The 23875-nt window shown below is 36.6% G+C and overlaps 1 protein-coding gene and 1 pseudogene across 4 annotated transcripts in view; both read left to right on the forward strand.

The window, feature by feature from the left end:
• Rfx7 (regulatory factor X7) overlaps nucleotides 1-23875 on the forward strand; it is an 82310-nt gene that overhangs the window by 41559 nt on the left and 16876 nt on the right. For 2 of the 4 annotated variants that reach the window (XM_027411186.2, XM_027411185.2), the window contains exons 3-5: nucleotides 5549-5582; nucleotides 19293-19375; nucleotides 20783-20905. In XM_027411186.2, coding sequence (XP_027266987.1) covers nucleotides 5549-5582; nucleotides 19293-19375; nucleotides 20783-20905 — 240 coding nt within the window. Of the gene's footprint in view, nucleotides 1-5548; nucleotides 5583-17980; nucleotides 18153-19292; nucleotides 19376-20782; nucleotides 20906-23875 lie in introns of all 4 variants that reach the window. The other 2 variants (XM_027411187.2, XM_035443800.1) reach the window with 2 other exon arrangements.
• On the forward strand, nucleotides 1462-4431 carry LOC118238695 (annotated as a pseudogene).

A 23875-nucleotide genomic window follows, 5' to 3' on the forward strand; every position in this document is an offset into this window, starting at 1 on the left:
CTAAAGTCAGCTCAGCAAAGAGTCAGTATCTTGGGGTATAGCCAGATTCTCCTTCCAGCTTACTCATTGGAATACATAATGGGTTTGTGGAAAAGGAAATTCCAAAACATGAGACGAGGGCACAAAATGTTCTTGATTAAATCCTAATAGAGGCATGATTATCAGTTGTAACAGTAGCAAATGAAAATAAATATGTGACTTTGCACAAGTCATTTTTGCTTTTAAATGAATATATTATATGCATTTATTATGTGTATGTAAGGACACACAGGTGCCATAACATTCATGTCAGAGGACAAGTCACCAGAATCCATTTTTTCCTTTCACTGTTGCTTGCCAGGATCGAACTCAGGTCATAATAGCTGTCTCATCAGCCCCATTCAATTGTTTTGAGTCTCTTTCAGTATCTGAAAATGAAGAGATTAAACTAGATTTAGTTTCACATGGTGTTTTATTTGATTAAAAATTATTTTATCAAACATTCAATAAAATGTTTAAAAGTTGTACTCAATCTAAGTGTTCTTTTTTCTTACATTAAATGATATCACTTGGCATTTAATAAGAATCTATTGCATATTTGTAACATAACTTTTATTATGTCATCTTGTTTAATCTTCATGAGAAACTCAGGTTCATGTAAGGAAAATATATATAGGGTCTCAGACAGGTGTTCTTGAGGGACACTGAAACTGATTGTTCTGTATGGAAGTTTATTAAGAGAGCTATTAGTGCCAGGAACAGATAGACAGCAACATGGCAGGGGCTCTGAAGAGAAGAAATTATGGCCCCCATTGCTCCAGTGGGCACCCTTACACCTTTCTGAGGATAGGAATGATTTTACAGCACAAGCCTGCAGCCAGGCTCTCTGATTCCCATGCAGAAGTCAGGGAAGGGATTAGAAGCAGGACATGTGGCCACCAGTGTCCCCTTTAATGTAAACTCAATTCCCAGGTGAAAGATCCTGGCACCTGAAGTCTGTTAGCTACAGATTCGTGGTCTCTCAGAAGAAGTCTGTCAGTATCTGTCAGAGGAGATGGGCTGCTGCAGCTATTGGATCCTGAACAATACCTGGATTCCAATGTTACATTCTTAAATAGTTAGAGAATCAGAATTCTTTGTTCAAAGTCCATGATTTATTTCTTTTCATTCCTTTGTTATTGTTGTTGTCCTAGGTAGGGTAGGGTTACTATAGCTAGGATGAAACACCATGACCAAAAGCAACTTGGGTGAATGGGCAGTTATTTGGCTTAAGCTTTCACCATTTATCATCAAAGGAAGTCAGGACAGGAACTCAAACAGGGCAGGAACCTAGAAGCAGGAGGTGATGCAGAGGCCATGGGAGAGTGCTGTTTACTGGCTTGCTCCCAAAGCTTACTTGGCTTTTTTTTTTGTTTTATTTTGTTTTTGTTTTTGCTTTTAGCTTTTGGCTTTTTAGTTTTTTGAGATAGGGTTTCTCTGTATAGCCTTGGCTGTCCAGGAACTTGAATAGAACAGGCTGGCTTTGAACTCACAGAGATCCACCTGCCTCTCTCCTTCAAGTGGTAGAACTAAAGGTATGCATTACCACTACCTGGCTTTCAGTCTGATTTCTTACAGAATCCTGGGTGGCATCACTTACAATTGGCTGGACCTTACCCCATAAATCACTAATTAATAAAATGTTCTCCAAACGTTCATATAGTCGAGTCTTATGGTACCATTTTCTCAATCAAGGTTTTTTTTTCCTCAATTCTCTCCTTTCAGACAAGTATAGCTTGTGTCAAGTTGACATAAAACTAGCCAGCACAGTTGCTGTATGTGTTACGGTTTTGCTAGGTAAATTTAGTTGAAGATTACTTTTTGACTCCAAGAAGTGTGGTACATAAGAATATGTGAATAAGCTTTCCAACTTGGGCCCAGCAGAATGGCTCCCGCAAAGAAGGGTGGCAAGAAGAAGGGCTGTTCAGCCATCAGTGAGGTGGTTACCTGAGAATACACCATCAACATTCACAAGCACATCCATGGCATGGGCTTCAAGAAGCGTGCTCCTTGGACACTCAAAGAAATCCAGAAATTTGACATGAAGGAGATGGGGACTCCAGATGTGCACATTTATACCAGACTCAATAAAGCCATCTGGGCCAAAGGAATAAGGAATGTTCCATACTGTATCCACGTACATTTGATCAGAAAACATAACAAGGATGAAGACTCACCAAACAAGCTGTATACATTGGTAACCTACATGCCTGTTACCACATTGAAAAATCTACAGTCAGTCAATGTGGATGAGAACTAACCTGCTGAATGTCAAATAAAATTGGAGAACTGACAAAAAAAAAAAAAAGACTATATGAATTAACAAGCAGAACAAGTGTATTATGATTAATTTAGCTGTATGTGGGTATCTATTGATACTTTGAACTATTGTCATTGACTTGAAATTCTGTTTGCGTTGAAAGAAATGAGTGAAACTCTCAGATTGAGACTACACACACACACACACACACACACACACACACACACACACACACACACAAATTTTTCCCTGGGACTGCAATTACAGATAATTGTGAGCCACCATATGGGTCCTGGGAATTGAACTCAGGTCTTCTGGAAGAGTAGCCAGTGGTCTGAAGTGGTTTTGGTGTTTACATTCCCCCTAGAAATGTATGAGTGTTGAATGTTCCACATCCTTACTTTTCAAATTTGGGGGGGGGGAGACTATGGAGAACATGTATGCCATATTTGTGAGCATGCCCATATAGGCCAAAGAGGGTTTCAGATTCCTTGGAGCTGAAGTTACTGGCAGTAGTAAACTACTCAGTATGGGTTCTAGGAACCAAACTCAGGCCTCTGTAAGAACAGTAAGCATTCTTAACAGCTAAACTATCTCTAGCCTTAGATAGGAGTTCTCAAAACAACATATGTCATAAAGAGAAAGTTAATACATTGGGTTAAAAATTTTTATTTGACCATCCATGGGTGCTACTAGCTAGCAAAGTCAACTGTATATGATGTGTTGGTGTCTAGGATATGTAAAGTCTTGTGTCGTTTAGTAAGCATTAGATCTGAGCCAAAGATTAGCTCAGCTGATAAAGTACTTGTCAAACAAGAAGACCTGAGTTAAGGCCCAAGAAATCACTTTAAAATGCTGGACACTGTGGTGTGTGCCTATAATCCCACCACTGGGGAAGACACAGGAGGATCTTTGGGGCCAGTCAGTCCAGCCTGTTTCTAATTGTTGAGCCCGATGACAATAAGACACTGTCTCAAAAGACGTAGTGTTACAACTGAGGTAGTTTGCTGGTCTCTACATGAGCAAATATATTATACATGTACGCATGCAAACATAAAATAGTCAGATCCATATAAAAGTAGACAAAAGACTGGAACAGTTTAAAAGGAAAAATGTCATGTTCAGTATGTACATACATACATACATACATACATACATACCTCATAAGTAGCCAAAGGAAAATAGAAACTATTTACCTGGAAAAATGGCTAAGTTGTTAGACACACATGCTGCTGTTCCAGAGGACCCAAGTTCAGATCTCAGCACCTGTGTCAGGGGGCTCACAACTGCCTGAAACTCCAGCTCCAGGAGATCTGATACCTCTAGCCTTCACAGGAACCTGTGCTTATGTGCATAGACATACACATAATATAAAATAATAAAAATAAATCTTAAAAAATAGGAACCTTACACTGCTGATAGAAGGACGAGGGGGTATAATAGCTTAGAATAATTTGAAAAGTTGCATTCATACTTTCAGAAAATCAAATTCTAGATTTATGATTAAGATAGTCTTGTGTGTATGTCAGGAGTTACTGGCAAAGACATTTTTGTTAGCCAATAACTGGTAAAAGCTTAGGAGCGCCATGGCTTTGTTGGTGCACGTCTTTAATCCCGGCACTCGGGAGGCAGAGGCGGGCAGATCTCTGAGTTCAAGGCCAGCCTGGTGTACAGAGCGATTGCCAGGATAGGCTCCAAAACTACACAGAGAAACCCTGTCTTGAAAAAAAAAAAAAAAAAAAAAGCTTAGGAGCAAAGGACCGATGTGAATGAACAAAGATTCACTGAGAAGCTCATGTGTGGTGGTTGGTAATAGAGTAGATCCAGAAAACAGTTAGAAGGCTACTGTAATGAACAAAGGCAGCTTTTAAAAGGTTGGAGAGAAAGCTAGTTTCTTTTTAACAGTAGTACTTAACCTACAGATTACTTTCTGATTTCATGCCATACTTTAGGAGTTGAAGCTAAAAAAAAAAAAAAAAAAATACACAGTGGCTGTTTGCCAGTAATGTGTTATATAAATGACCCCATAGTAGATTTTAAAAGCTATAGAAATCTTTTGAAGCTGAACAGTGGTGGCACACACCTTTAATCTCAGTCTTAGGAGGCAAAAGCAGGTTGATCTCTGAGTTTGAGAGGCCAGCCTGGTCTTTAGACCATGTTCCAGGGCTGCCAGGGCTACACAGAGATTCCCCCCATCCCACCCCCCATTCCGCTTTAAAAAAAAAAAACGCAAAATTTGTAGGGTTATTAAAAAATAATTTCAACCCCTCCTACCTACCTGAAAGTATCTGTTACTAATCGTCTTTCAGCCATTCTGAACTTTACAACTAAATTTAATGCCATCATACCTTGATGTTTTTGCTGTCATTGTTTTACAGACTTGAAATAGGGATACAGGTACACAATTTTGATGCTATGTGTATTAACTGAAAAGAGATTTTAAAGCCAATTTTCACTTTGTAACATATAGCTGGATTTTTTAAAGATTATATTTATTTATTATGTATACAGTGTTCTACCTACATGTATCCCTGCAGGTCAGAAGAGGGCACCAGATCTCATTACAGATGGTTGTGAGCCACCATGTGGTTGCTGGGAATTGAACTCAGGACCTCTGGAAGAGCAGCCAGTGCTCTTAACCTCTGAGCCATCTCTCAAGCCCCAGTAGCTGGATTTTTTAAAGATTTTTTTTTTTAATTATATTGTGTGAGTGTTTTCCTGTACCTATGTGTATATATATGTGTACCACTCACATGCTTGGAAATGGAGTTACAGGTGGTTTGTGAGCCATCATGTGGGTGCTAGGAATCAAAACTGAGTCCTTTACAAGAGTAGCAAATGCTCATCACCAGGGCAAGCAATGGTGGTACCCACCTTTAATCACGGCACTAGGGAGGCAGAGGCAGATCTAGTCTACAGAGTGAGTTCCAGGACAGCCAGGGCTACAGATGGAGAAACCCTGTCTACCAAAAAAAAAAAAAGTGCTCATAACCATGGAGCCATTCCCTTTCCCCCATAACCTAATCTACTTGACTCAGACTTTTTGTGAAGAGTACTTTATGATGTATTTTAAGACTGTGTAAAGTATCTACATGTTTTGCATGATTTGCTTGCATTTATACTTTAAATGGGTATTATAACAAAATACAGTACTTAATAAGATGCTTCTGTTTTTCCTTAGTATGTATAATTATTGCCTCTGTTTAGGAGTAGTTCTCATATTTAATAATGATTTATTGTTTATTAACCCTAACCTTCTTTTTCTTTTAGCAAAACTGTACAATCTAAAGTGGACTGCATTTTGGTAAGTGCAATACCTAACATTACCACCATTTTTAAATAAATACTGATTCTAAGTACCACTAAGTTCTGTGAATAAAATTTTACATTTATAATCTTCTGGGCACATTCATTAACAGCTGTCTCCCTTCTTATATCTATCTCATCAGTCCTAAGAATCACAATTGGGAGCAATTGTGGTTTTGAATCTTACTGATCTTTACTGAACGATTACTCAAACATTTAATTTAAATGAGTAATTTTTAAAATTTGTATTACTATGTAAGTAATTATTTTAAAAAAACATTTTTAAATGTTTGGTGTATTGAGTTATTGTTTTGGTGGCTAACATTTTGGAATTCAGCTACAAAGATAGTATAAATTTAGGTTATACATACATGTATTTACTTTCATAAAAGCTTTTAATATTCTTTGTGAGTTTTTATTTTGTTTGTTTTTCACCTTTAGGTTGCAGTTTTAAGATTTTTAAGTTGCAATAATTGTTTTAAATTGGTAGTTCCTTAGGTCTTGTAAAGATTTTATTTTTATTTATATGTAAGTGTGAGTGTCTGCATGTGTGTGCAGTTACCTGCAGACCAGAAGAGGCTGTTGGATTCCCTAGAGCTGGAGTTGCAGGGGATTGTGAGCTTCCTGACATGGGTATTGGGAACCAGACTGTCCTCTTCAAGAGCTCATAACTGCTGAGCCATCTCTCCAGCCCTCCTTAGGTCTTTTAAATGTATAGGGAAGCCAGGCCATCTTTGCATGGTTTGTGATCCCAGCAGTCATAGAGGTGAAGGCAAGTTTGAAAATCAGCCTAGGCTACTTAGTGGGACACACACACTCACACACATGCAACCGCTGGGATGACAGTTAATACTCCACCAGCTTTCACAGGAGCCTAGGCTACTCTCTCTACTCCTGTGTCCTGTGTACAGTGCATTCCAGATTGTGTGTGGCATACTTTGTGTAGATATTCCCCACACCACAGAATGTGTTCACAGACAGCAGCTGGTTTCTCAAATACCCCACCCTACTTCCTTGTCTTCTGCTGAGGGGCTGGTCACAGAGTAACTTCAGTAGTTCAGAAGGGGTGGGGAGCATCAGGACTTGGGTTTTTCTATGTATGTGACACAAAGAGAGAAGTGACAGTCATAAGTTCAAGCATCTTTTATTCCAGAGTAAGCAGAGTAGTGTCTGTGTGCAAAGATTTGGAATTTTTTTAAAGTACCAAGTTCCTGAAATTCAATAAAATATTTTCATTAACTAAAAAAAAAAATCAGTGTTGTGTAATGGCCTGCCAGCAACACATAGTAGACAACAGGAACACACAAATTCAAAATTAGGAATGAGTTTTGAATATTTGAAAAATAAAAGGATTTCAATGAGTTAAAACTCATGGAAGGAGGCCAGGCAGTGGTGGAGTGCTTGAGAGAAAGAGGCAGGCGGATTTCAGTGAGTTCAAGGCCAGCCTAGTCTACAAAGAGAGTTCCAGAACTGTTACACAGAGAAACCCTGTCTTGAAAAACACAATAAAAAGAAACCTCATGGAAGGAAGGGAAATGATAACAGAGTTAGAGTAAGTAGTGTAAGGAGTGGTTTATGCCTGGTGTATTTAGCTGTGGCAGGAAGTATGCATGCATCATCCTAAACGCGTTGAAAGCCAAATAGAAGGCTTTTCACAGAGCAGAGTGCTCAGACTTTTCAAAAATATTGCTGAGTCAGGCGTGGTGGCATACACCTTTAATACCAGCACTCAGGAGGCAAAGACAGGAGGATTTCTGAAAGTCAAAAGCCAGCCTGGTCTATATAAAGACAGCCAGGCTACTACATAGAAAGACCTTATCTCAAAAAACCAACACCCTTAAAATGAGTGTGTGCGCGTGCGTGCGTGCGTGCGTGCGTGCGTGCGTGTTTGAAAGAATGGGCTCTATAGATAAGGGGAACAGGATGAAAATAGAAAAATTAATTAGGCTATTCATTAATCCAGTAGAACATTAAAGAATTTTAAGTGATGGAAAAATGTTAATTATTTCTAAAATATTTTACTTTTGAAATTACATATTCTGTAATTTTGCTAAGGTTTTCCATTTCCATATGAGGTATTGATTCATAAGTCCTTTGTTGTAGTATCTTCTTTTTGCTTTCAGTTTTAAAAGATAATTTTTGCTGGATATAGAATTATTGCTTGGCACTTTCATGGCTATGAATATGATACTTTGTTGCTTTCCAGTCTTTATTGTTTCTGATAGGAAGTTAGCTGTTAGTCCATCATTGTTTTCCTGAATATGATGACTTCTTTTTTTCTTAATTGCTATCAAAATTTCTTTGTATTCATTCTGTCTCTTTCTTTTTAACTTGACCACAGACTGTGGCTCTCAGCTGTTTGACTGTTACGTATGTGGCTAATTATTAGTTTGTATCATCCTATTCAAGGTTTATTCAATTCATCTTCAGTAGATTAGTTAAATTTGGGTAGTTTTCAGGTACTGTCTCTTCAAATACTTTTCTGTTCCTTGATTTTTCTCACACACACCCCCCACTTAAAATTTCAGTTATACATAATATTGAAATCATTGATATTATTCTAGTTTTGAAGACTTTTTTTCTCTCTCTCTCTCTCTCTGATTGTCTTTCTCTCTACTTTGGTTTTTCTATTAAAATTTTCTAAACCGGAGCTGGAGAGATGGCTCAGTGGTTAACAGCACTGACTGCTCTTCCAGAGGACCTGGGTTCAAGTCCCAGTTCACTACTGTCTGAACTCCAAGATCTGACACCCTCACACAGACATAGATACAAGAAAATCACCAATACAAATAAAATAAAAAACATTTTTTTAAATTTCTAAACCTAGGACTCAGAAGCTTAAGCAGGAGGACTGTTCAAGGCCAACTAGACTATAAAAAAGATGTTGTTTATTTATTAGTTTTTGTTATCTGACTTGTATTCAAGTTTTCCCTTGTTTATGTTACTGAAAAAGGACTTGAGAATCTTTCATGAGGTAATGTTCTGTTCTCTGTATCTCAAAGAATTGAGCAAAACACAGAAAAGCAGCAGTGAAGGCCATTGATTTAGTGAGAATGAAAGCCAAATACATTTCCACAGAGCAATGGGCTCCAGAAAGCACATGGTTCAAGAGCTCCTGTGCTTACAAGGGGTTTTAGTTACAAAGGGGCTTCCTGATGGGGTTAGATCCTTCTTTGACTGGCATAGATGATTAGCATCTCTGCTTAAGTAACGTCATATTTACTACACATGTTCTTTTCTATAATCTTTTCATAGCCATCTGCTTGAGATGCAGTCCATATGCATGAGTTTTTAAGTCGTTTGTGGTATCCCAAAGGTCAACTTGGGAAAATGTTGTTTTCTTAGTTTGTATGTGTATCTTTAGAGTAATCTCCTACTGGGTTTTATTTCCTAGCCATAGTCACATTTTTTTTCTATTGTTAGAGAGGGTTTGTACAATTGAAGGAACTGTCTGGAGCAGTCCAAGGGACTTTTTCAGTTACTTGGTACTGGAGTTAACCTTCCTGGAGGTACATCTGACCCTACCTCCTGCTTCATTTAGACACGGTAGCCTCATTTTGGTAGCATTACTATTCAGACTAGGTGAGATGGAGTCATGGTAGCAGTCTCAAGCAAGAATAATAGGGGCTCTAATAGTTATTTACAGGAGTTCAGGTGTCTTTAATAACTTCAGTACTTCATGCATTGTTTTCCTTTGTCAGTTTCCAGTTGCACACGACTGCTCTTTTCGACCACTTTGTGTCATCCTGTAAATGTTTTAAAGGAAGCATTTGCCAACATCTTTTTGTTTGGTTCATTTTGTCTTGTTTGGGTTTTTTTGTTTGTTGGTTTTGTGGGAGTTTTGGGGGGGGGTGATTGACAGAGTTTTTCTGTAGATAAGGCTGGATTCAGATCTTGTCTCTGCATCCCAAGTGCTGGGATTAAAGACATACATCACAACTGCTCAGCCTTTCCAACATCTTAACCTCACTTTTCCTAGTATTTCAACCTTCCCATGGAAAATTTAACATATTTCCTTCTAAAATTTGTATTTAGTCTTTTCTTCATTATCTTTGAATCATTTTGATTTTTAATTTTTCTTTGGCTTCAGTTGATATTCAGTTGCATGGGTGTCTAGCTATTCGTCACCATTTATTGATAATCGTGTAGCCTATCAAAAAATCACAATGTATATATATAGGTCTTTTTCTAGACTGTCTTCCCTCCCCATCAGTGACATCACCCCATTGTCTTGTTTGCTATCACTTTGTATGAAGTCTGAGTATCAGATCTATTAACAATTCAAATTCTTTTGGCCGTTTCCATACAAGTTTTAGAATTACATTGTCTATTTCTATTTTCAGAAAAATTGTTCCATTGGTATTTTTATTGGGATTGCAGTGAGTTTACCAGGCCCTCCTTTATGAGATTGGGATGTCACTATTAGTTGGTTCTCCCATAATTTCTCTCAATATACCTTTGTAGTTTTCTCTATGGATTTCATATAAATTTTCTTAAAACTATTCCTAAATATTAAAATTTTTAAAGCTGAGATGCTGTTTTGGTTGGTAATTAAAATTTTTTTGATTAGCCAGTGTCTTATTGCCTGTATCTATATTGATCTTTTGGCATTCACCCTCATAAGCTAAATGCAGTGATTGTATTTTCATTTTATGTTTATGAGTGTTTGCCTGCATATATGTAAAGGCACCATGTATATACAGTGCCTGCAGAGGTCAGAAGATGTTGAATTCCCTGCAACTGGATTTACAGGGTTTATAAGCCAACACATGGGTACTAGGAACCAATCTTGGTCCTCTGCAAGAGCAGCCAATGCTCTTAACTCTCCAGCCCTGTAAATATAATAGTAATTTTATGTACAGGTCTTAAACATTTATGCATACCTAATTATATTACTAATGAATAGTACTTTAGTTCCTTTTGATTTATTTCTAACTTTTTGTTGAATTTATTTTTCTGTTTCAAATATGGGAAAGTTCACTGAGGCAAAAATTGGTCTCTGGCTTCTGGGGAAAATGTAGTACACTAAATCCATCTTCCCACATGTCAGCAGTTGTGCCTGAGTTCTGTTTCAGAAGTGATAGGAGCTCTCAAGTCTTCTCAGTCCCCACCATGCTTTTATGTCCTCAAAACGGCCAAAAGAATTTTAAGTGTTCTCTATTTGTATTACAATGACTTACATTGGAGTTTGTGTTAGATTCTTTGTGGGCAAAGTTCTTCCAAGAGGCATTCTTTATAGGCTTGAGGAAACCATAATTATCTAGCTGAGGACAGAGAGTGGGGGGAAAAAACTCTATTTTTGTTTTTTAGTAATGTGTACTACCTCTTATCATTGCTTCTGGCACCATTACAATACCCAGTCAATAGAAAGCAAAATATAACAAAGTTGACTAAACAAAGAATAATGATATCTTGTAGGAATCTCTGCTGTATGTCAGTAATGAGAGAATTACCAATACAGAATCAGGCAAAGATATAAAGGTATTTATTAGGGAGATGCCTTACTTATAGAGCAAGCTAGCCAGCCGGCAGGACACAGAGTAAGTACAACAAGCCAATGATGAAAAGGAAGAAGGGACTTCCACCTTCGTGCCCCTCACTCTTAAACCTTCCCTAAGTCACCCTGACTACACCCTTGCAGTCGTGGTCAGGTACACCTGTAGCCAGTCCTTAGGAGGTGTGGTTACCATGTCTCCCCACAATTCCTCTTTTAGTCTAAAAGAGGATTAAAACTTAACAGTGTAAAGTATCCAAAATTAACAATCATAAAGGTGAAATATAAGATACAACAATCTGCTTATGTCACATCCTAACTATGTCTATTTTAACTAAACCCTAAAGTCATCTGAAAGAGGTGTCCAAGCCTGAACACCTCCTTCCAATCCCAACCATAAACAATAGGAAGCTATCCCTAACTAGGCAGGAATGGTCAGCTACACCATGGAGGTGTGGTTACCGTGTCTCCCTACAGGTCAGCCATTGTGCAAAACATTTGCATTTTTGCTTTGTGTTGAGACCTTTGATCAATTTGTTTTAAATTATGCTTCCCAACATTTTTTTTTGCTTCTAGCATTTATCTTCATCATGTGGATAATTTTTGTTTATTATCCACTTCCATGTTACTAAAATATAAATATTACCTAAAATGTACTAAGTACTTAATTCTGGATGAATGAGTAATTTCATTTAACTTTGAAACTTTCAAGTGTGTTTCATGATTATGATTTTAAGTGGGAGGAGAATTAGCTTAATGTCCTTAACTGCTAAAGTGGTGGACTAAAACCACTTTAGATACATGCTTTCTGAGAACCAGACTGATATTAGACTGAGACCTTCTAAGGGAGATTACTTACTCCTAACAATAAATTAAAATAGCTCACTCAAGTGCTTTTTGCTCCTGCCAGTGTATATATATCATTAGAGAGATATGTGTAAAGCATTTGACCATTTGAAAAAGTTTCTTTTCTCCTCTGCTAGAGGAAGCATTCTATAATGAATGCTAAATGCTAACCAAGGTCAGCATAGTAACCCAGACTTGACTAAAACTAGAACTACATTTTGGAGTATCTAATTAAAATATACCATGACTTTAGCATGCTTGTGGTCTGAAGATAGACTTATTTTGTAATACAGCCTTTGGGTTAACTTAGTAAAGATGTTCTAGTTATCTGTGATATTTTTATTTAGTCCTTTATGTTGTTTTTTCTTTCCTGTAGTTCTCTTTTAATTTATTACTACTAATGTATGAATTCAATTTTTAAGAATTAAGCAGATAAATAAATAAAATTAATGTAAAGACCCAAAATATAGTTGAAACCACGTTCCTAAATGTGAGTTTTCCCTAAATATAGGGAATGTTCTCTTTTTTTTTTTTTTTTTTTTTTTTTGGTTTTTTGAGACAGGGTTTTTCTCTGTGTAGCTTTGGAGCCTATCCTGGAACTTGCTCTGGAGACCAGGCTGGTCTCGAACTCACAGAGATCCCCCTGCTTCTGCCTCCTGAGTGCTGGGATTAAAGGCGTGCTCCAGGGAATGTTCTTGACAATATCTTTCTTATTAAAATGCTCTCATATGTTAGATGCAGAACTTTTACAGTATTATACACAGAATCCACTTATAGTCCTATCTTGGTAAATCAATTTGCCAACATTCACATTGCAGCACCTTGGGATTGTTAGTGCTGCAATTTCTCCACACATAATTGTGGATGGAATAAATTGAAAGGAGTTTCTTGCTTTGTTTTGTTTTGATTTTTAGATAAGGTTAGAGTCTGTGATGACAGCAAAGAAACAGGTAAAAGCTCACATCTTCACCCACAACTGTAAAGGCAGAGAAAGAGAGAAGACATGCTGGGAATGAAATGAGTCTTTTAAAACCTCAGAGCCTGCCTATGGTGACATACTTCCTTTAAGAAGGCCACACCTCCTAATTCTTCATCAACTGAGGATCAAGTGTTGAAGTTTATGAGTCTTATGAGGCCATTATCATTCAAGCTACATTAGGGTTTTGCTCAAGTTTGCTTATTGGACTTGGTTTACTTTTCCTTCCCTGACCCCTAGTAACTCAACATCTTCCAAGTGTACTTAGATCATTTTACTTATAGCAGAGCAGAGAAAGTAAACCATTTTCATTTCATACCTAGTTCAGTAGGTTTATAAACAGAAGGCCAATTTTTGTTTTTTGTTTTTTTTTTTCAAGACAGGGTTTCTCAGTGGCTTTGGAGGCTATGCTGGAACTTGCTCTATGCTGGCCTGGAACTCACAGAGATCCGCCTGCCTCTGCCTCCCAGGTGGTGGGATTAAAGGCGTGCACCACCAACGCCTGGCAAGGCCAAATTCTTAACAGTAATCAAATATAATACAATACAAAGTGTTTGCTCTCTTGGTTGCTTGATGTTTTCTAGGACAGAGAATAGAAAAACAATTTCCCTTTACATAGTTTATGTAGGTTCCCTACAAAAGGAAATCCTATGCCTCCCCCTGATTTTCATAGAAGTTAGGAAACTGAAAATTAAGACAACAAACATGGAAAATAGAGTCCTCATGCCTTTCCCTCTTTCTTATTTAATCCAGTGAAACAAAGTACTAGGATTTAGGATAATGAATGAAGAGGCTGAGGTATTTGACTACCTGGAACATCAGAAGATTTGTGTCATAAGTCTCCAAAATCAAAATGAATACTTACAACTAAGAGAAAAATCTTATGTGCACATGTAACTACTGGGGGATTAGTATACCTTGTCTATGATGAAGAGCCTTTTTTAAATGTGTATTCAACATGAAATGTCCTTTGAACACTAGTTCCAGGGACATAATTCTCTGAGGAGCAGTAGCAGTATTGCTTGTTAAAAATCCAGATTCTCCAGCCCACATTTCAGATCTGCTGCCGCAGAAAAGCCTCAGAGACATTGTATTAAAGCTAATGTGACCATACTCATCATTATTTATAAAATTATAGGTGAAATAGAAACATTTCTTCATGCCATAAGATTATTTAAAAACTCACAAGGAACACAAATAATAGCATTAGTGGTTAGTTTGTTTTGTTTTGATTTTTGGTTTTTCAAGGCAGGGTTTTTCTGTGTAACCCTCCTGGCTGTCCTGGAACTCGCTTTGTAGACCAGGCTGGCCTCGAACTCACAGAGATTCACCTGCCTCTGCCTCCTGAGTGCTAGGATTAAAGGCATGCGCCACCACCACTAGGTGTAGATAGAAGTTTCTGTTCTGTCTGGTCCCACAGCCATTTAGCCCCAAATAAACACAGAGGCTTACATTAATTATAAACTGTTTAGCCAATGGCTCAGGCTTCTTATTGGCTAGCTCTCTCTTAATTATTAAACCATTTCTATTAATATAAGTATTTTCACATGGTCTTGGCTTACCGGAGAATTCCCAGAACCTGTTACTCCTTCAGTATCTACATGGCATCTCCCTCTCAACCTCTCTCTGAGTCCTCTCCCCAGAATTCTCATAGCCCTGCGTATACTTCCTTCCTGGCTACTGACCAACCCGTGTTTTATTCATCAACCAATAAAAGAAAAATATATACAGAAGGACATCCCCCATCAACCAGGCAGCATTAGTGTTTAAAATAGTGAAACTTTAAGATAATTCACTCTTAGTAGGAAAATGAACAGACCATTCTATACAGTATACTTTTTCATTATCTGACTTTTGTTTTTTTAACCATCATATATATATGAATGAGATGTAAACTGGTGGTTTTTCTTATGACTTGTTCATAAATGCCTATGGCATCTTGATCCTTGCCCCCCATTGCTTTCGCTCATCCTCCTCCCTCTGTTTCTTTTCCCTAATTGTCCCACCTTTATTTGTATGCCCCCGAAAATGCACATACAGAAGCAAATATGCAGTATTTCTGAGATTGGCTTATTTGTTTCCATCTGTTTTCTTACAAATGATGATTTTCTTTGTGGCACAATAAAACTGTTGTGGTTAAGTATCACATTTTATCTCTTTTCTATCAATCAGCATTTTAGACTCATCCCATTACATTAATATTTCAAACATTGGGTAAACAGGTATCTTTATTATATATGCTGCTGAAAGGATGTGAAAAATATTAGAAGCAAATGTAGCATAGTAGTGCATGCTTACATGTTCTCTCTGTACTTTGTGATTTTATAATTTTAGATTTTTAAAAACAAAATTGGATGTTAAATTTTTAGAAAGATTCCTATATGACTTCATCTTATTTTTTAGGATTCTGCCTCACAAGAAAATTAATTAGAACAAAAGAGATAAAGCTTTATCTTAGTTAATGGGGAAAGTATAACCTGTTACTGGAAAGCATTATTAAATTAATCCATAAATGCAAATTAATTAATTACCCATAAGCTGAGCATTTTTCTGAGTGAATACTAGGATCCAAAATAGAGGAAGAAACAGGATAGTGTTATAAGCTTTGATTCAAGTTGATTTATTATCTAGTGTATTTGCTTGTTTGTTTTCTATATATGTTTAAAAGTTCAGGGGAAGAGACCACCAAAGCTGTATATTTTTAAACCATTGCTTCACAACCTTTTTCCCCCCATGCCCCACCTTGATAAATGTAAAGGTGATTTTTGGTACATTGAAATTTCAAAGTAAGTTAACTACTGTCTAACTATGACATATTTTCTTCTCATATTTTCTTCTATCAACTGTTATCTAGTTTATTCAATAAACTACACTTGAGGCTCACCCTAAACTTCAAACCACTTTCATAACTTTAAGAATGTCTTTTAAAAAGTGAAAACTTAAGTCTGGTGATAAAGGGATGTTGGTGCATGTCATTGTTTTTAAAATGAGATCTTTTTGCAGTTTGAGTCTTTAGATGTGAAGACAAATCTTCCAAACAAACTATAGTTGGTATACTTTGTTTTTATTTCTTTTTTATGAGTATTTTGCCTCCATGCATATATGTGTACCATGTGTGGTGGTACATATCTTTAACCCCAGCACTAGAGAGACAGGCAGACAGATCTCTTGAGTTCAAGGCCAACCTGGTCTACAGAGTGAGTTCCAGGATAGCTACAGTACACAGAAGAACCTTGTCTCAAAAAAACAAAAGGACGGACGGATGGACGGATGGATGGACAGACAGACAGACATGTTGGGTCCCTGGTTATGAGCTCTGGGAATTTAACCCAGCTCCTCTGTAAAAGCAACAAGTGCATTTAACCTCTGAACCATCTCTCCAGCCCCCAAACTATATTTTTTCTGTTAATAAAAGTTTACCATTATTCACATTTAGTACATATATTCACAGTACAGTACAAGTAATACTCAATCTAATTCCAAACTGTTTGAATCTAACTAAGAGGCAGTATTATGCCCATTAAACAGTCATTGCAGGTCCCTTCTCACAGTCTAGTTGGAGGGGTGTCTGGGGGAGAGGTATCACTAATCTGCCTAGGCCTCTTGTGAATGATTTATTTTACTTAGAGCATCACTTCTCTAAGAGTGAGTCTTGACCCCTTTGAGGTCATATATCAGGTATCCTACATATCAGATATTTAAATTATGGAGTTTTTTGTTGTTGTTGTTGTTGTTGTTGTTTTGGTTTTGGTTTTTTTGGTTTTTCGAGACAGGGTTTCTCTGTGGCTTTGGAGGCTGTCCTGGAACTAGCTCTTGTAGTCCAGGCTGGTCTCGAACTCACAGAGATCCACCTGTCTCTGCCTCCCAAGTGCTGGGACTAAAGGCGTGCGCCACTACAACCTGGCTAAATTATGATTCTTAACAGTAGCAAAATTTCAATTATGAAATAGCAACAAAAATAATTTTACGGTTGGGGGTCACCACAACATGAGGAACTGTATTAAATGTAGCAACATTAGGAAGGTTGAGAAGCACTGACTTAGAGTAACGTTCTTAAGGCAGAGGCAAGCAGATCTGTACATTCAGGGCTCACAGTCCTTAAGTGTATATGTTTCACTGCTGTGAATATAGACTACCATTATCTGTCACTTCATAAATCCAGGCAGATGTGTTTTTTTAACAACCATTGCATCTCAACATGGAATAGGAAATTTATTCTTTACATTTAAGTTTTCACATGTATTAAATACATGATAATCTAGCAGGTTTAGAGTTTTTACATAAATCAGCAAGCATTGTTTTGGAAGCCAACATTGATAGTGAATGACACAAATTTCTAAAACCAGAAACTGTGCTGAACTCAGACTGGACTAAAATGCCATTGATACACATTTGGGTCATTTTGTTCCCAATTTCTTCATAGAGCTTGATATTACTATTTTTAGTGATATTCTGTAGTTTTTCTTTTGTGTGTCAAATAAAGAAACAACATAGCATTTACAAGTTCTTGATGCTTGAAATAAAAAATTTTAAGCTTTTTCCCAAAAATATTCTTTGACATCTTCTTATGTAGTCTCCTTTGAAATACATTTTGAAATGTCTTCTCTGATCTGAAGTTCTTTCTCTACTCTTCTCAGATCCATAAAGTTAAAACACTATGTAGAACCCAAGTTTCACAGTCAGTATGAGACTTCTTAATCAAAGATTGTGATTTTAGTTATAGTTCTCAGATTCTGTCCATAATTTTATGTATGTTTTATTATTACAATGTAACCTCCCTATGTTCAATATGATAGGCACTTTGGAAGTTGAATGAGGATGATAGTATGTAAGGAGCCAAATTAATACATTAAAAGGGGGAGAGGTTGGAGCCAGGGAAGCCAGTTAGTTAGATAAATATTGTCTTAAGTCCTTAAGGGCAAAAAAAAATTGTGGTGTTGATCTGTATTGTGCTGTGTTCAAGTATTTGTGTGATATACAGTACACAATATAGCTATATGATTCTCTTGCATAATTTGTGAACTATTGAAAACCCAAACCATATATACTTATTAAATGAAATCTCTTTCATTGGTGAAAGAAAAGAGCCAAAAGACCAAGACTACCGTGGCAGTGAAAATAAAGAGACTGAAAAACTGTGGGGCAAAATGTTAGTGGTCCAACTGGAGGATTTATGTGGAATACACTGTGAAGAATAAAATTAAGCAGACTCCAAAACCACACATTGTGGGAACTATGAAAAATTGAGGAAGGTATGCTCACTTTTTTTGTAGCTCATTAGGTATTAGAACAAAAGCCATTTGGAAAATACCTATAGGTGGTGAAATTTTTGAATTGTACATTTAGAACCTATAAGCAAATAACAGATTAAATCACCTTGTGAATTGTCTTAAGATTAAGACAATTATGGGTAAATTATGGGTAAATTTTGATAATAAGAATAGACTGCTGTGGTCTAAACAGATGGCTCAGTAGGTAAGAGTGTTTTCTGCACAAGCATAAGGTCTACAGAACTCACATAAGAAGCCAAGGCATGGACCTGCATTCTTAGTGTTTCTGAGGGAGGCAGGGAGAGATGGGAGTATCACTAAGGCTTGCTAACCACTGGTCTAGTCAGTAAACGGCCAACTACAGGTTAAGGGAGAAACTTAAAGCAAATAAAACAAGAATGCGATATAGGAAGACATCCAACATCCTCCTCTGGCCTCTATGTACATACATATATGTGTATAATTGTAAATAATACATATAAAATTAATTGTTCAAGGTTGTGGGGTTATTTTCCCTTCAAAATTGAATCTGTGTTTATACTGAACTTTAAGAATAAATTTTGAGCCAGGCATGATGGTACATGCCTTTAATCCCAGCTCTCATGAAGCTGAGGCAGATGGATCTCTGTGAGTTCAAGGCCAGTCAGAGCTGCATAATAGAGTGACCCTGTCTCAAAAAGTCCTCCTCCACCTCTACCCCCACCCCACCCCACCCCTGAAAACTTCTGTCATCAGAAATACCACTAACCAATTCACTTTTCATTACAATGTAGTTTTGCTTGAAATGAGTTACCATGAATATCTTCATTGTAGAAAGGGTTGTGACATGGATGGCAGCCCCTATGAAGGAATGCAGGAGTGACGTAGTTGCTCAACAGTAGTAATGGAGAGTCTTATAAATAGGTTCTCTAAATAGAAGCCACTGTTGAGAATCAAACTGTAATTTTACTTGCATAATTCAGAAGGGTTTGTTGGTTTTATTTTAGTTTTTTAGACTTCAATTAGCATTACTGACATTCTAGGTATTTGAAAATCATAAAAGATCAATAACTTGAGAAAATAATAAATTTAGTTGGGAGGAAATTTTTTTAATGATCTTTCTTTTTAACGCTTTGTAACCAGCAAGAAGTTGAGAAGTTTACAGACCTAGAGAAACTCTACCTCTACCTTCAGCTGCCTTCTGGTCTCAGCAGTGCAGAGAAAAGGTAGCCCTATCCTTTGTCACAACTACCTTGTTTGTAGGATAGTGCTAACCTGTGGGTATTATGATTGGTTGTTGTTTAAGTATTTCCAAGCTTGTTAGAACACAGACTAGTGAAACAATGGATCATTTGTGTCTTTGATAATATTTAGTTAAGTATTTACCTGCAGTTTTTACTAATTCATTTATGTAAGTGGCTAAATACTGTGAAATGTAAATTGGATTTTGTTATATAGGCCAGTGGGAGTATTTATGTAGTATAAAAAATTGTGAAAAAAGAACAGAAAACCAAAGAATAACCAGGTAAGTATTCCGAAGAATAGTGTGGGGTTGTATTAGATGTAGAGATAAGTAAGCATATCATAGGATATAAGAGGGAAGAAAGGAAGTACAGTGTTGAGCATAATTCTTGGTAGATACACCTCACTTTAAATACTTGCTATTACTTTAGTTTCGTCATTAAAAATACTAAAGTTTAAAAAACAAATTTAAGTGGAGAAAAACTTTTCAGATTCTATTAACAGTTTCATTACCTTTTAAGTATTTCTGAGGATTAATTTTACTCATATGTTATTTTCAACATTATCCATTTAAAATTATACATAAGAAGAAATGCAATAAAAATTATGTTGCCTTTACCTGTTCTTGTCTCAGACCAATGTAGTAACTATCTAAATCATTTCCTGACCTAAAAACATGCTCAGTATTTTGGAATCAGATAACTCTTCTAGGAGGCTGAGATTAATGTTAGCATCAGTGGAATAGCTTGCCTTATACTATCTATAATGCTGATTTCATGAGATCAGCTTATAAAAGTATTGCCAGATAGTAAAAATTCATGCTTTGGGGTGCATATGGTAGTCTGTGCAAAGAGCCTAACTGTGAGAAGGGCCATAGTGGGAGATTGACCCTCTTGAGATGTCTCCCATGTGGCCTAGGCATAGAATGTTTACTATGATTTCAGGTTAATTACTTCTACATGGCATATTCTTTGAGTGTGCAGACCAAATGGAATATAAAGAACTTTTACCATAGTTTTAAACATTTAATGATTTAGTAAGTATGGGCAAATGAACAGGCAAGTAAGTTAGGAAATATTCATTGAGAGGTAATTTGGGCCAATACAAATGCCTAATATTGTAATATCCCCACCATCTATCATGCATGCTTTAAAATCCAAACTGGCAATGGAACGGGCCAGTAATTGCAGTCTGACACTGATTGTAAAAACTGGCTCACAGTCACAAATGAGCAATTTGTTTATAGATTACTGAGTATACACTGTATGTCAAACTGGAGTTTGGTTTTACCTGTCAATATGTTTTTAACATAATATTTAGGCCTTCTTTTAAAAATTATTAATGGAATTGCTATCTAGTTCAACTAAAATTTGTCTGTATTTTATGGTTAGTGATCAGAATGCCATGTCATCTAGTCGAGCACAGCAGATGCATGCCTTTTCCTGGATTCGGAATACCTTAGAGGAGCATCCTGAGACTTCACTTCCCAAGCAAGAAGTCTATGATGAATACAAGTAAGTATTCCGTGTCTTACACCATGATGTATTAAAGCAGATGAGTGCTGTGTAGTACAGTGATTGATTTTGTCATTCCTTACTATCTAGCTGTTATTGGGTACTGCATTTAGAAATTTCCAAGACTCCTTCTAGCTCTAAGCTTCTGTGGTAGAATGAATACAGAGCAAGATTATTAAATGAAGGGTTTGTCTAGGATTCTGAGGGTAAGATGATTGAATAGGGATGCTGAATTAAACATTCTTACAGAATTTCTACAATGACAAGAATAGTAGGCGGGACTAGAGGGACAGTGGATGACAATTTTAAAAAAAATCAATGCATAAGAAAAAACTAAAACATGCTTTTAGACTTGGATTTTTTTAAAGTAACTTCATGAATCTAAAAGTATTTAATTTTCCATGCCAACCAAAGAATGTTGTGAATTATTTATTCAAGAGTAAGAGAGATCAGTCTTAAACCCCCCCCAAAAAAAACACCCACACAAATAACTGATATTCAAATCATTTCTTTAAGAATAGAAAACAAAATTGTATATGTTAGAGGGCTTCTAAGACAGAGCATGACCAGTAAGTGCCTAATTTAGTCTTGCTTAGTGTGTTTATAATTTATTTGAAAGGAAGAATTCATTCTGGTAGAATAAAAAAAGCCAATGTTATGGTTATTGAAACATCAAACTAGCAAGAATTAATTTGTTGTAATTATATAATTTGTAAGAAAATTGTCAAATGCTGTTGTTAGTTTAAAGTAGTACTGAGAAGCTACAATTATTGAGAAGATTTTTGGTATCTAAAAAGAAAACTTTCTAGCTGTACTCATAAGAGCTCATGAAAGGGAACATAGTGGAGTTATAGAAAAAAAAAAACAATGCATACTTGAAATGGGCAAGAGAACAAATTTGAACTAAGAGTTTTAGTGTTTTCTCTTAAGAAAAGTTGAAACTGAAAGTTGTTCATTCTTATCTGAAACTGTCTAATGAGTGTTTGCTATATGCTGGACCCTGAATATCTGAGGACTGACACTGGCTCTGTCCTCCCCCAGGATCTGTGTGTGTGTGTGGTGGTTGGGTGTGATGATCCCAGACTAATGCAGGAGGGTTGTAAGTATAAAGTTAGCCATGGCTACATATGAAGCAAGAAAGGAAGGAGGAGAAAAGATGTATATTTATAGTAAGGATAGATCCAGTGCAAATAGAGTAATTAAAATAGAGAAAACATTCTGGAACATCTAAGAAATAAATCTGAATTCAATAAAAGAACACTTGTATGATATATTGAAGAAACTGTGAGTTGAAGATGAAAAAAAAATAGATGTTGTCAATAAGCTTCTATGACCTGGGCAAGTATTTGACTATTCTTTTTTGGTTTTTCAAGACAGGGTTTCTCTATGTAGCTTTGGAGCCTATCCTGGCGCTCGCTCTGTAGACCAGGCTGGCCTCAAACTCACAGAGATCCACCTGCCTCTGCCTCTGCCTCCCAAGTACTGGGATTAAAGGCGTGCAACACATGCCTTTGTTGCCCGGCAACAAATGATTTTTTTCTTAAGTTTTATTTATGTATTGTATTAATATGGTTGTTTTGTCTTCAAGTGCACCTGCACACCTAAGGAGGGCTTCAGATCCACATATATATATATATATTATATATATATAATATATATATTTATATATATAACATACATATATATATATATATATATATATATATATATATAGTTGTGAGCTGCCATGTGGTTGCTGGGAATTGAACTTAGCATTTCTGGAAGAGCAGCCAATGTTCTAAATCTCTGAGCCATCCCTGTAGTCCCAACAAATGATGTTTTCGTGGTAGACTAGGAAGAGACTGGTGACTTTCATGCATTCATGAAGTGTTGGCCTTGCACTATTCAACAACTTAAATCACTAACAGAAATATCACCTCCATTTGTGAAAATGTGACCCTAATGCATGAAAGCAGTTAATATTTTCCTAAAAATATTCTCTTACTATTAAATGATAGTGAATTTTGCTTTGAAATCAAGAAATGTCAATGCTTTTTTAAATAAAAGAGATTGAAATTTCACATTTTTAAGAGGGACTAGTAACACTTCCAATCTCGAGCCATTAATTTGCAGATTAGTTGAGTTCTGTGAAGAACTTCATTGGGATTTTGATGGAAATTACATTGAATCTGTAGATCATTGTTAGTAATGTAGCCATTTTCACAATATTCTGCCAAACCATGTCCATGAGAGAGCTATTTCCACTGTGTCACTTCCACAAATTCTTTATTCAGTGTCTTAGTTCTCATGCAGAGGTCTTCTGTGTCCTTGATTAGATTTATTCCTAAGTATATTGATGAATATAGGATAAGGAAGCATTAAATTATTATAAGTAGAATGTTTTTCCTAGTTTTTATTTAGCATGTTCGTTACTGGTATATAGAAAAGCAACTCTTTTTTGGGTGTGGTAGTTTTATATCCTAATACTTTACTGAAAATATCAGATTCAAGATTTTTTAGGGTCTACATTTTAAATGCAGAATCATGGCATCTTCACATAGGAATAATTCTTTTTTGTCTCCTGTTTTTACTTGTCTTACTGCTCTAGCTGAGATATCAAGAATTGGATAGGGAGTGAGTTTTTTGTTTGTTTGAGAATTTCATACATTTTGTCCATATCCATCTCTCCCTTCCCCACCCTCCTACTCATGTTCCCTCCCACATCTCCCTCTCAAATTCATGCTTTCTTCTGAATCCATTGGTGTTGCCCATATATACACATGGATATAAGGTTGACCAGTGGAATATGTACAACCAAGCAGTGGGCTCATCCCTAAAGATGACTTCTCTCCCTCTACAGCCATCTGCTACCCTTAACTCCTCAACTAGAAGAGGGGCCTTGTGAACTCCGCCCCCATCTGTGCTAGAATGTTGGCTACTGTGGTCTTCTACAGGCAGCCATAGCTGTAAAAAGTTCATGGGTATACCATC

This window comes from Cricetulus griseus, chromosome 4, assembly GCF_003668045.3.
Source record: "Cricetulus griseus strain 17A/GY chromosome 4, alternate assembly CriGri-PICRH-1.0, whole genome shotgun sequence".
Taxonomy (NCBI): domain Eukaryota; kingdom Metazoa; phylum Chordata; class Mammalia; order Rodentia; family Cricetidae; genus Cricetulus; species Cricetulus griseus.